The sequence below is a fragment of the Palaemon carinicauda genome, chromosome 37, assembly GCF_036898095.1.
Source record: "Palaemon carinicauda isolate YSFRI2023 chromosome 37, ASM3689809v2, whole genome shotgun sequence".
NCBI classification, from domain to species: domain Eukaryota; kingdom Metazoa; phylum Arthropoda; class Malacostraca; order Decapoda; family Palaemonidae; genus Palaemon; species Palaemon carinicauda.
This window is the reverse complement of record NC_090761.1, coordinates 49,906,225-49,920,474: the sequence shown is the minus strand read 5'-3', so window position 1 is coordinate 49,920,474 and position 14,250 is coordinate 49,906,225. Positions and strand designations below refer to the sequence as shown.

General features: G+C 42.8%; 1 protein-coding gene across 1 annotated transcript in view; it reads left to right on the top strand.

Annotated features, from left to right (window-relative positions):
• Window positions 1-7,538: 7,538 nt before the first annotated feature.
• The window catches only part of Dbp21E2 (putative ATP-dependent RNA helicase Dbp21E2), a 114,702-nt gene continuing 107,990 nt past the window's right edge, over window positions 7,539-14,250 (top strand). Inside the window, exons 1-2 of the mRNA XM_068361174.1 lie at window positions 7,539-7,683; window positions 9,451-9,548. Coding sequence (XP_068217275.1) covers window positions 9,456-9,548 — 93 coding nt within the window. The 5' untranslated portion in view covers window positions 7,539-7,683; window positions 9,451-9,455. The remainder of the gene's footprint in view (window positions 7,684-9,450; window positions 9,549-14,250) is intronic.

Genomic DNA, 14,250 nt, shown 5'->3' with positions numbered 1-14,250 from the left:
CCACAAATGTTGTAGCTTAGATAACAACAACAACAACAACAACAATAATAATTATAGTAGTAGTAGTAGTAGTAATGATAATAATAACAATAACTGAAAACATGTTACATCTCAGAATCTGTTAACTCGACCTGTTTTTCCTGACTTTTTTTATATATATAATGGTAGTTGTCTTTTTTTTCTACTAGATGCAATATGCTTTGCAATTTCAGAGTATTTACTAACAGACTTAATTAGCCCTGGAAGATGTTTCATAATATTATCGTGTGAACTATGCTCAACAACAAAAGCAGCTAATCTAATTTTACATTCTCTATCCCTATTCCCTTACATATGTCCCACTAACTGAAGGCATTGATAGCAGTATGCGTTGCTGAGAAATACCTATAATATAATTTTTGTGCTGTAATCCAACTTCACGCTACTCTAATTCATATTCTATTTTGTATTCTGTTTAGTCACATGGCTTACAACGTGATCGTGTTACACTTTTGCTGCTTATTGGTTCTAGGCAAGAGCCCGGGTCTTACACAAGGTAAGGCAATCTATACAGACAGACAGACAGATATCCAGCATTAAAATAATCATCTTCGTCATTGATTCTAGTAAGATCATCCGCCAGGCATCGAGAGTAGAAGCCGAAGAGACATCTTGTTTCTCGCCTTAGACCCAATCCGTTATTTCATCGAGATTTAGAGGGGCATTTCCTCCACACTCAAAGTTCTCGTTACTCCACCAGGTTGCTCATCCGCTATACTCGTATAACCGTTGGCAAACGTGGACACCGCTTAGCACGGTAACTTTAATATCTTCCACAAATTTAATGTGCGGTAAATATGTATATTTTCTAGAAATTTGAACTAAAAATCTAAGATTCCTCAAATGTTGACACAAATCCCTTATCAACCACCCAAATTACCACAATCTGAGTTAATTTCCCCACGGTTGGCAACGCAACCTTGGACTATGCTGAACCGGTCGGTTACTCTGATCATACTTCATACACATTCTTGCTTCTCAAAACAATAGGCCAAGATTAAAATCTCCCAGGTAAGTCCAGTGACATTCAGACTCCCTCCACGTCACCTAGACCTGAGAGATTTATGCGCGTGTGTACGTTTGCAGGTATAGGGAAAAAATCAACCCAAGCCCGCAGCACACATTATATCTACTTATAAACCGAGTCGGATATGGTCACTGTTTGGGAATTCAAATAATTGCCATTTTCACGTATCTTATATGTTCGTGCACACTTTCAAACACATGTGCACTTTCTTGTGTAGTCCTACACTGTACGTTCATGAAATCCAAAACTTAAACTGGGTTCTTGTGTTTTAAAGCATATTTATAGGTAAACACATCCATGTTGCTATTTAATCTATCAGTTTATTTGGTATATTTTGTCAGTTTTATATACTTCTTGCATTCTAATGATGTACTGTGCTATAATAATTTCTCTATAATTGTGTAAGAGTCTATTATTGTTCTTTTATTTCCTTATTCACGCTTAATCACATACTGACACTTGCACTCCCACACTTCATACACTTTACGCCAGTGTGTGTACACAAACATACTAGCATACACACACAGAACTTTGTTGGCGTCTGTGTATGAGAGAGAGAGAGAGAGAGAGAGAGAGAGAGAGAGAGAGAGAGAGAGAGAGAGAGAGAGAGAGAGAGAGAGAGAGAGGAAATGGATGGAATCTACTTAAAAAATGAATATTTTATCATATTTCGATTTGCTTTCTACTATTGTTTTTCGTGGAAAACAACTTGACCAGCACCTGGGTACATTCTGGTTTACAATATTTCTTTCTGTTTCATGTAACCTATATGACCTACAGTCTTCTTCTATGTTCCAGTTTACCAACCCTGTCAGCATTCTTATCTTGAACCATTGTATTCCGTTTTCGTCGAGTGAAACACAATCGTTTGTCTGGCCGCCGAGAGATTCCAAATAGCATTACTAAGTTATAAGTAACAAATCTTGAATTATTTTAAGGTGTCGCTCAAAAGTCAAAACTTATTATCAACTATATGAATAAGAAATATTTTTGTGCTTTTCACCAGTCGCTATTTGAGCAAGAGCATGAAACAAAATATTTGCTTGATTAGTTTATTTTCGTATTTCAGAGGTCTCGCAAATACATGAATATATACTTAGGTAGAAGTGCTCGTACAAATACGATATGAGATGCCTGTGTACTTTCCACTTCCGTGCACTTCTTAGATCTAGGTGTGGGAAAATATTCCATAATGTAGGTACCTACCTCAGCAACAAGGCTTCGAACATGGCAATGCTATGATTAAGTAAAGGATGTAGGATTATTGTCAATTCTTAGAAACCAGTTGTTTTTATGGAGTCATATGTACAGTCATATCAAGGTTTTATATATATATATATATATATATATATATATATATATATATATATATATATATATATATATATATATATATATATATATATATATACCCTGTGGCCGCGGGGGCATAAAACAATTAGAATAGCGCCAACGTTATCCCTGCGTGTAAGAGGCGACTAAAAGGGACGGGACGAGGGGGCTGGGAACCCCCTCTCCTGTAAAAGTATCCTGTGAGACAGCAACAAAGAGATGGAGCTGGGGGGAGAGTGACTGCTCCCCGCACTCTAGTTTTGGGGTGTTTGAATGTGCGTGGATGTAGTACGATAGAGAGTAAAAGATGTGAGATTGGAAGTATGTTTAGAAGTAGAAGGATGGATGTATTGGCCTTGTGTGAGACAAAGATGAAAGGAAAGGGTGAAGTGATGTTTGGTGAAATGTCTGGTAGAGTGTCTGGGATTGAAAGGGGAAGAGCGAGAGAGGGTGTGGCTTTATTGTTGAGTGAATGGATGATAGGTAAAGTAGTGGAATGGAAGGAGATATCATCTAGGTTAATGTGGGTAAGGGTTAGGTTGGGTAGGGAATGTTGGGCGTTTGTCAGTGCGTATGGGCCAGGTAGTGAGAAAAGTGAAGAAGAGCGGAATGAGTTCTGGAATGAATTAACTAGGTGTGTAGAAGGACTGGGTAGAAGGAATTATGTAGTTGTTATGGGTGACTTAAATGCTAGAGTGGGTGCTGGAGAGGTAGAAGGTGTCATTGGGAAATATGGCGTACCAGGTGAAAATGAGAGTGGTGAGAGACTGGTAGATATGTGTGTTGAACAAGAGATGGTAATAAGTGCTAGCTTTTTTAAAAAGAAAGATAAAGATAAGTATACATGGGTAAGAGTGGCAAATGGAAGAGTAGTAGAAAGGGCATTAATGGATTATGTGTTGATAACTAAAAGAATGTTTGGAAGATTGAAAGACGTGCACGTGTTTAGGGGTATGGCTAACGGTATGTCTGATCATTTTTTGGTGGAAGGAAAATTAGTTGTAGCAAAAGAGTGGGGGAATAGAGTAGGTGGATGTAAAAGGGAGCTAGTGAGGGTTGAAGAGCTAATAAAACCGGGGGTAAAAAGTAAATATCAGGAAAGGTTGAAAATGGCATATGACGAGGTGAGAGTAAGAGAAACTGGTAATTTAGAGGAGGAGTGGAAGTTAGTAAAAGAAAATTTTGTTGGGATTGCAAGTGATGTATGTGGCAAGAAGGTTGTTGGAGGCAGTATGAGGAAGGGCAGTGAATGGTGGAATGAAGGAGTGAAGGTAAAAGTGAAAGAGAAAAAGAGGGCTTTTGAAGAATGGCTGCAGAGTAATAGTATAGAGAAGTATGAAAAATATAGAGAGCAAAAGGTGGAAGTAAAGCGCAAGGTACGTGAGGCAAAGAGGGCAGCTGACCTGAGGTGGGGTCAGGGACTGGGTCAGTAATATGAAGAGAATAAGAAGAAGTTTTGGAAAGAAGTGAAGAGAGTAAGGAAGGCCGGCGCAAGAATTGAAGAGACAGTGAAAGATGGAAATGGAAGGTTGTTAAAAGGAGAGGAGGCAAGGAAAAGGTGGGCGGAATATTTTGAAAGTTTGCTGAATGTTGAGGATGATAGGGAGGCAGATATAATTGCGGTTCCAGGTGTTGAGGTGCCAGTGATGGGAGATGAGAATGAGAGAGAGATTACAATAGAGGAAGTGAGGAGAGCACTAGATGAAACGAGAGTAGGAAAAGCATCGGGTATGGATGGTGTGAAAGCTGAGATGTTGAAGGAAGGGGGTGTGACTGTACTTGAATGGTTGGTGAGATTGTTTAATGTGTGTTTTGTGTTGTCAATGGTACCAGTAGATTGGGTCTGTGCATGTATTGTACCACTATATAAGGGTAAGGGAGATGTGCATGAGTGTTGTAATTCAAGAGGTATTAGTTTATTGAGTGTAGTTGGAAAAGTGTATGGTAGAATACTGATTAATAGGATTAAGGATAAAACAGAGAATGCAATCTTGGAAGTACAGGGTGGTTTTAGAAGAGGTAGGGGTTGTATGAATCAGATTTTTACAGTTAGGCAGATATGCGAGAAATATTTAGCAAAAGGTAAGGAGGTGTATGTTGCATTTATGGATCTGGAGAAAGCATATGATAGAGTTGATAGGGAAGCAATGTGGAATGTGATGAGGTTATATGGAGTTGGTGGAAGGTTGTTGCAAGCAGTGAAAAGTTTCTACACAGGTAGTAAAGCATGTGTTAGAATAGGAAATGAGGTGAGCGATTGGTTTCCGGTGAGAGTGGGGCTGAGACAGGGATGTGTGATGTTGCCGTGGTTGTTTAACTTGTATGTTGATGGAGTGGTGAGAGAGGTGAATGCTAGAGTGCTTGGACGAGGATTAAAACTGGTAGGCGAGAATGATCATGAATGGGAGGTAAATCAGTTGTTGTTTGCGGATGATACTGTACTGGTAGCAGACACAGAAGAGAAGCTTGACCGACTAGTGACAGAATTTGGAAGGGTGTGTGAGAGAAGGAAGTTGAGAGTTAATGTGGGTAAGAGTAAGGTTATGAGATGTACGAGAAGGGAAGGTGGTGCAAGGTTGAATGTCATGTTGAATGGAGAGTTACTCGAGGAGGTGGATCAGTTTAAGTACTTGGGGTCTGTTGTTGCAGCAAATGGTGGAGTGGAAGCAGATGTACGTCAGAGAGTGAATGAAGGTTGCAAAGTGTTGGGGGCAGTTAAGGGAGTAGTAAAAAATAGAGGATTGGGAATGAATGTAAAGAGAGTTCTATATGAGAAAGTGATTGTACCAACTGTGATGTATGGATCGGAGTTGTGGGGAATGAAAGTGATGGAGAGACAGAAATTGAATGTGTTTGAGATGAAGTGTCTGAGGAGTATGGCTGGTGTATCTCGAGTAGATAGGGTTAGGAACGAAGTGGTGAGGGTGAGAACGGGTGTAAGAAATGAGTTAGCGGCTAGAGTGGATATGAATATGTTGAGGTGGTTTGGCCATGTTGAGAGAATGGAAAATGGCTGTCTTCTAAAGAAGGTGATGAATGCAAGAGTTGATGGGAGAAGTACAAGAGGAAGGCCAAGGTTTGGGTGGATGGATGGTGTGAAGAAAGCTCTGGGTGATAGGAGGATAGATGTGAGAGAGGCAAGAGAGCGTGCTAGAAATAGGAATGAATGGCGAGCGATTGTGACGCAGTTCCGGTAGGCCCTGCTGCTTCCTCCGGTGCCTTAGATGACTGCGAAGGTAGCAGCAGTAGGGGACTCAGCAGTATGAAGCTTCATCTGTGGTGGAAATGTGGGAGGTTGGGCTGTGGCACCCTAGCAGTACCAGCTGAACTCGGCTGAGTCCCTGGTTAGGCTGGAGGAACGTAGAGAGTAGAGGTCCCCTTTTTGTTTTGTTTCTTGTTGTTGTCGGCTACCCCCCAAAATTGGGGGAAGTGCCTTTGGTATATGTATGTATGTATATATACATATGTATATATATATATATATATATATATATATATATATATATATATACATTATATATATATATATATATATATATATATATATATATATATATATATATATATAGAGAGAGAGAGAGAGAGAGAGAGAGAGAGAGAGAGAGAGAGAGAGAGAGAGAGAGAGAGAGAGAGAGAGAGAGAGAGAGAGAGAGAGAGGGGCAAGAAATAAATGGACTCCATTGCGAAGTTGAAGAAATCGAGGGAGGAGAATTTTCTCATTTCTTTCTGTTGCTGATCGATAACTTCTACAGCAGGGGAGTCTTGAAATTACCTTACCTATAGTTTTTTTTTATGCATAATTGTGATGGCATACAGCTCCTTACCCTCCTCCTTTTCTAACCTCGATGTATAGTATAAATGTTGATGAGTGATTAAAGCTTGCTACCAATGATCCCATCTTCTGGCGTCTACAGAAGTGTCCTAGAGAAGGGTGTAACCATTTGTATTTTATATTTGCATGTCTAATGTAAGGAAGTTATATTATGCAAGTGTTATGAAGGTGGATATTCTGTTTTATTAGCTCAGATGTTTTGACAAGGATTAAATTGCTTGAAATTAGGCCATCGGTAAGCAGTTCACATAGCTTAAGAAACAAAGTTGTGTTGTAAGTTTTTTGGATTTCTTGCAATTAGTAGACTCATGATAATTTTCACAATTTTAACACTTCAATCAAACTGATTTGGGTTTATTAAATTCTTAAGACGTATTACTACATTTATTAGATTTTTCATGAACATAATGAGTTTTAATTGTAAAATAAAATAAAAAGCATTTCTATTTATGTTTGATGTTAATCTGTAGGTTCAATTTAATTATACTTTCTAGAATCTAGAGTATTTACCTGCTATTACTTAATACTTACTTTACTTTAAGGGCTGCTTTTCTGGTCCCAGGGGAACCCTACTCGACTCTACACTACCTTCACAGTCATATGCATTCGAAGGCATTCAACATTCCACACAGCTTATTGTCAAATCCACCTTATCGAAGCACTTAGAGAACAAGAAAGTCTCCAATTTCCTCTTGAAAGCCTTAATATCTCCATTTTTTCTGATGTTTAGTGGGAGCTTATTGTATAGTCTCAGGGTCACATATTTAAAGGCTCTAGACTCTTGAGCCTACAGTAGACATACAGTATATCTGACCAAACTCGGTGTTTATTTCGTAGAAAGCATCATGGAAATAAAATGAAACGTTAATATGAAGTTTATCTTTATTACTTATACACATATATTGACACATTTCTTTGTGTTTATTTATGCCACATGTTTTAGTCTCTAGTATACATTTTCTAAATTTGTGCTAACCATGGGCAGACAAGAACGTACTAGTTATGGAAACTTTTTAAGTATGTCACACATACAAAATTCTAACTATTCCAGAATCTATGTATTTTACTGTAATAGATTGATTTTTGTAGCTACTTGTAATTTAAATGTTCTGATTTTCATTCCTTTTATTACGCAATCATAAATTATGTTTTGTTTATCACTGTACGTTGATTCAAAGAATTCAGGATTTTATCTACAGTCATGATAATGAGTTTGATTTGTATAAAATTTAGAGCGAGCCGTTATATATCCTTAAGTCAAAATATTTGTCATTATGACATCGAGGCTTCTTCTTCATTTAATTCACGTGAATTCAACGTAGTATAATTTTAGTATTTACAAATTACGACTGTAGTGTCCGTCAATTTCGAAGTTGTTATCTGTTTGGATATATAACTTTGGCGTTTGACATGATTTAGGATATTTATTTATTTTGCCCAAAGGAAAGGAAAGGTATGTTATAACTTTTCTATTCGTTCACTCATTAGACAGCTTATAGTGAATGAAGTATACAACGAAAAGTATAAATAGTAGTCTTTTGGGTTACCTAGTATTTTTGGTATTTTTTATAGTATAATAGGAGCCTTAGTTCGTTGGGACAGTCTGGGTGTAAAACTTCAAATGTTATACCTCAAAAATCACATTTTAAAAGGGAAACAAAAACAATAATGCCACCTAACTTAGGTTCGTGACCTAACCTTACCTAAGAGCTAGAACTTTGGTAATGACGTTATCAAATAGATCTTTTCAATCTCACACTTTTATATTTGGGGTGTATATATATGATGACGGCCATAACCCATTAACTCCTTTGAGCCTTTGCATATCAGCGGCCAGTTCCTCCCGTGTGGAATAAAAATGGACACTAACTAACCTAAACTTTCCCCCCTAACCTAACCTACAAGTTGTGTCCTTACCTACTGACCTAACGGGGGTGGCTAACGCCCCCCTGCGACCCCCCTTCCACTGCCGTATTCTAAGTTAGCCATAATCAACATACAGGAGGCCGCTATCATACATACACCCCAACTCCTTTATTTTTAACACCATCACTAAGAATATGGTAGTCTAAGTGGGGTCGTAGGTGGACGTTACCCACCCATGTTAGGTGAGTAGGTAAGGACACAGCTTGTAGAATAAGTTAGCTGGAGAAGTTTAGGTGAGGCGGTGTTCTATGTATGCGGGAGATCTTGTCCATTGTCATACAAAGGCACCCAATATTTTACTGTTTTGTTTTGATTTCTATCCTTACCTTGGCAAGCTCCTGGATATTAGGGTTATAATTTTACTTTAGGATTTGACAATAGTCGAGAGCTCTGTAAGATTATCAAACAATGCGGGACAACATTTTTAATAGCTGAAACAGCATTTTCTTCAGTAAATAGTGTGCTCTCAACAAACGCATTATTTCTGTCTCTCCGTCACTTTCATTCCCCACAACTCCGATTCATACATCACACACAGTTGGTACATCTCATACAGAACTCTTTACATTCATTCCTAACCCTCTATTCGTTACCACTCCCTTCACTGCCCCCAACACTTTACATCCATCATTCACTCCCTGACATACATATGCTTCCACTCCACCATTTGCTGCAACAACAGACTCCAAGTACTTAAACTGATCTAATTCCTCAAGTAACACTCCATTCAACTTAGCATCACCCTCCCTTCTTGTGCATCTCATAACCTTACTCTTACCCACATTAACTTTCAACTTCCTTCTCTCACATACCCTTCCAAACTCTGTCACTAATTGACCAAGCTTCTCCTCCAAGTCTGCAACCAGTACAGTATCATCCGTAAACAACAACTGATTTACCTCCCATTCATGATCACTCTCGTCTGTCAGTTTCAATCCTCGACCAATCACTCGAGCATTCACCTCTCTCACCACTTCATGAACAAACAAATTGAACAACCATGGCAACATCACACATCCCTGTCTCAGCCCCACTCTCACTAGAAACCACTCACTCACTGGAAACTACTCGCTCACTTCATTTCCTATCCTAAAACATGCTTTACTGTCTATGTAGAAACTTCACTGCTTGCAACACCCTTCCACCAATTCCATATAACCTTATCACATTCCACATTTCTTCCCTCTCAAGTCTATCATACACTTTCTCTAGGTCCATAAATACAAATTACTTCCAAATTAGTCATATTTTGTTATTTATTATTCATTATTATTGATCATTGCTATCTTTTCAGGATTAATGATGTATCAAGTATACTCCGGTTTGTCAAAGGTTTTTAACCGTTGTTCGCAAACCTCTTTGAGTAGTGTGGAATTCATCTTTCAGCCTGGGGTAAGTTACTAGCAAATTGCACTACTGTATACAGTATCGTTAAATGTCCATTTATAGGGTAGTTGTTTGTGATCTGGAACCTATTTTTGTTCCGACACTAAGTAGCTTTTTTCAATATTAATCTTACCCGATGATCATGTAGCTGTCAACTCCGTTGCCCGACAGAAATCTACGGTCGGGATACGCCAGCGATCGCTATCCAGGTGGGGGTGTACTCAACAGCGCCATCTGTGAGCAGGTACTCAAGTACTTCTTGTCAACAAGAACTCAATTTTTCCTCTGTCGTGCCGCCGGCAAGACCTACTTGGATACGCTGTTGATTTTGGAGTCTTTGTTCACGATTTGGTGATGTATTTGCTCTAAAGTTATAGCCTTCGCTATTCAGGAAGCTTTATCCTTAGCTTAGCAAGCTTTTGGAATTAATTTGATTTATTGGTTAACGAACTTTGCTTAATTTTGGAATTCCCCCTTGACTACTTCTAAATTCAAGATGTCTGACCAGTCCCAAGTTCCTAAATACAGGCAGTGTAGTGTTAGGACTTGTACTAGGCGTCTTCCGAAGGCCTCTATAGATCCTCACACCGTATGTTCCAATTGTAGGGGTAAATCCTGTCAATTGGAAGATCGATGTGGGGAATGTGCTGGGCTTTCGGAATTCGATTTTAACGAATTCCTTAGATATGCACGTAGGTTAGAGAAGGAGAGAGATAGGAGGAGTTCTTCTCGCTCTGTGGATTTTTCCTCTCCCCATGCCCCTCAACCTTTTCCTTCCCCTGTGGTGGTGACTCCCGAACCTGCTACGAGTGCTCAGCCTGCAATGGCTGATATGTTGCGTGCCATTCAGGCTCTCGGTGATAAGGTGGAGTCGTTGGTTAGTGACCGCAATCAGCTCTTGGCAGATGTCAGAGAGCTGAAAGCGAAGAGTGCAGTGGGAAGTGTTAGTGCTAGTGATGTGCATAGTGTCAGTGTTGCGCATGAGGGTACATCTGTGCGTGCCAGTCGTCCTCCCAGTCCGGGACCTCTTGCAAGCTCCCAAGCCCAGGGGAGAAGCAATGTCGAAGGACCAAAGGGTTCGGCAGGCCTTGATCGGCGCACGGATGTATCCTCAGTGGTTGCGGACGTATCTGTTAAGGATTGTCCCATCCACATACAGACGAATGAGCCCTTACATTCCTCGTCTGTGGAAGAAGTTTCCAGGAGGAAACGGTGGACCAAGGTCTCACGACCGCTCAAACGTAAGGTCCCTTCCGAGCTAGTCCAACGGCCCAGGTGTAGCCACTGGGTCAGTTCGGACTCGCCACAGTCATCTGATGACTGCACACCTCCCAAGAGAGGTAGAGTGGTCCCTCAACAGGCTACTGCTCCGTCTGTTGTTGCTCCAACCACAGTAGACCCTAAGTGGTCCATGCTGCAGACTATGCAGTCTCAGCTTGCGGCATTCATGCAGGAGTATCATGCCGAGAAAGTTAACACCTCTCCTGTTAACCTACAACCCGCAGAGGTTGTGCGCTCAGCAGATACTGCGGCTGCCTGCTCCCACACTCCACCTGTGAGAGCTCCTCCACCGATGCGCAGTCCTCCCTGCCAGACGCATGTTCTTGCTGCACCATCTGCTAACATGCGTGAGCTGCCGCATCAGGAGTTGCCGGGTTCCAGCACTATGCGGCATTCTCCTCAGCCCATGCAGCATGCTCTGCATACCTTACAGCATGCTCCGCATACCATGCAGCATGAGCCGCATACCTTACAGCATGCTCTGCATACCATACCGCATGCTCCTCAGCCCACCGCAGCCCCTCCCACACACCAGCCCTCTGCTTTTGTTGTTGCCAGCTCGCAGACCGACCAGCAGAGGCATGATGTTGGATCCGCAGGTACGCATGCACCCGTTCTGCCGGATTTAGCCGTTCAGCTTGCTGCTCTGCCTTTGCCACTCACAACTCAACTTTCTGATGATGATGTATCGGATGATGAAGCTGCACATCTGGATGATCCTCACTCTGATACTGAAGGGCACAAGTCTTCGCCACCCTCCTTAGACTTTCGCAAAGTCCTTGCCTTGTTCAGGGACTTGTATCCTGAGCATTTTGTGTCTGCAACCCCTCGTTCTCCTCCCTCCGAGTTTGCTCTGGGCATGCAGTCTGCTGCGCCTGCCTTCACCAAGCTTGTTCTCGCCAGATCATCTAGGAGAGCTTTGAGGGTTATGGGGGACTGGTTGCATTCCAAGAAGCAACTGGGAAGGACCTCTTTTGTGTTTCCTCCTCCCAAGCTTGCTTCTAAGTCGAGCGTCTGGTATGCCACGGGAGAGGAACCCGGCTTGGGGGTTCCTGCCTCTGCCCAGGCCGACTTCTCAAGTCTGGTTGACTCTCCCGCAGGTTGGCTATGAGACGTTCGAAGATCTGCTGGTCCTTTTCCGATTTAGATCATCTGTTGAAGGGAGTATTTCGTGCCTTCGAGATATTCAACTTCCTCGATTGGTGTTTGGGAGCCTTAAGCAGGAAGACTTCCCCTTCAGATAAGGACTCGGCCATGCTGATCATGTCTAGCATGGACAAGGCAATTCGGGATGGGTCTGGTGAACTTGCGGCTTCATATGTATCAGGAGTCCTTAAGAAGAGAGAACATCTTTGCTCCTTCTTATCTGCTGGTATCACTCCTTGCCAGAAGTCAGAGTTGTTGTTTGCTCCTCTCTCCAAGTGTCTGTTTCCGGAGGAGTTGATTAAGGGGATGGCTGCCTCACTTATCCAGAAGGATACTCATGATCTGATGGCTTCTTCTGCACGTAAGGCTAAAACCTTACCTTCCGTGCCTAGAACCTTCCGCCCTGCAGCAGTTGACACACCTGCTGCTAGGTTCATCCCGCCCTTTCGTGGCAGAACCTCCAGCAGAGGAGGTACCCGTGCAGACAGTCACCGTGGCAAGTCCAAGAAGGGTTTCAAGTCCGCAAAAGGCAAGTTTTGACTGCCTTCCTCTCCAGACAGCAGTAGGAGCCAGACTCAAGACCTTCTGGCAAGCTTGGGAGAGCAGAGGTGCAGACGCTCAGTCTGTGAAGTGGCTAAGGGAGGGATACAGAATTCCGTTCTGCCGCAATCCCCCTCTAGCTACATCTCCCATCAACCTCTCTCCCAACTACAAGGAGAAGGACAAGAGGCTAGCGTTGCAACAAGAGGTGTCGCTCTTGCTACAAAAGGAAGCGGTGGTCATAGTCCGGGATCATCAATCCCCGGGCTTTTACAACCGTCTCTTCCTGGTAGCCAAGAAGACAGGAGGTTGGAGACCGGTGCTGGACGTCAGTGCTCTCAATGCTTTTGTCACCAAGCAGACGTTCACGATGGAGACGACGAAGTCGGTCCTAGCAGCGGTCAGGCAGGAGGACTGGATGGTCTCGTTAGACATGAAAGACGCATACTTTCACGTCCCCATCCATCCAGACTCCCAACCTTTCCTAAGATTCGTCTTTGGAAAGGTTGTGTACCAGTTCCAAGCCCTGTGCTTTGGCCTAAGCACGGCACCTCTTGTGTTTACCAGACTGATGAGGAATATTGCGAAATTCCTTCACTTGGCAGACATCAGAGCCTCCCTCTATTTAGACGACTGGCTTTTAAGAGCTCCCACAAGTCGTCGCTGTCTGGAGAATCTCAGATGGACTATGGATCTGACCAAGGAACTGGGCCTCCTGGTCAATTTAGAGAAGTCCCAGCTCATCCCATCCCAGACCATTGTCTACCTGGGTATGGAGATTCAGAGTCGAGCTTTTCGGGCTTTTCCGTCGGCCCCAAGGATCAACCAAGCCCTAGAATGCATCCAGAGCATGCTGAGAAGGAACCGATGCTCAGTCAGGCAGTGGATGAGTCTAACAGGGACACTTTCATCGCTGGCCCTGTTCATCGAGTTAGGGAGACTCCACCTCCGCCCCCTTCAGTATCATCTAGCTGCTCACTGGATAAAGGACATGACGCTAGAGACGGTCTCAGTTCCTGTTTCCGAAGAGATGAGGTCTACTCTAACGTGGTGGAAGAACAGCATTCTTCTCAAGGAAGGTCTATCATTGGCTGTTCAGACCCCCGACCACCGTCTCTTCTCGGACGCATCAGACACGGGCTGGGGTGCGACATTGGACGGACAGGAATGCTCGGGAACATGGAATCAGGAGCAAAGGACACTTCACATCAATTGCAAGGAGTTGTTGGCGGTTCATCTGGCCTTGATAAACTTCAAGTCCCTCCAGCTAAACAAGGTGGTGGAGGTGAACTCCGACAACACCACAGCCTTGGCTTACATCTCCAAGCAGGGAGGGACTCATTCGAGGAAGTTGTTCGAGATCGCAAGGGACCTCCTCATTTGGTCAAAAGATCGAAAGCTCACGCTGGTAACGAGGTTCATTCAGGGCGATATGAATGTCATGGCAGATCGCCTTAGCCGGAAGGGTCAGGTCATCCCCACAGAGTGGACCCTTCACAAGAATGTTTGCAGCAGACTTTGGGCCCTGTGGGGTCAGCCAACCATAGATCTGTTCGCTACCTCGATGACCAAGAGGCTCCCGTTGTATTGTTCTCCGATTCCAGACCCAGCAGCAGTTCACGTGGATGCCTTTCTGCTGGATTGGTCCCATCTCGACCTGTATGCATTCCCGCCGTTCAAGATTGTCAACAGGGTACTTCAGAAGTTCGCCTCTCACAAAGGGACACGGCTGACGTTGGTT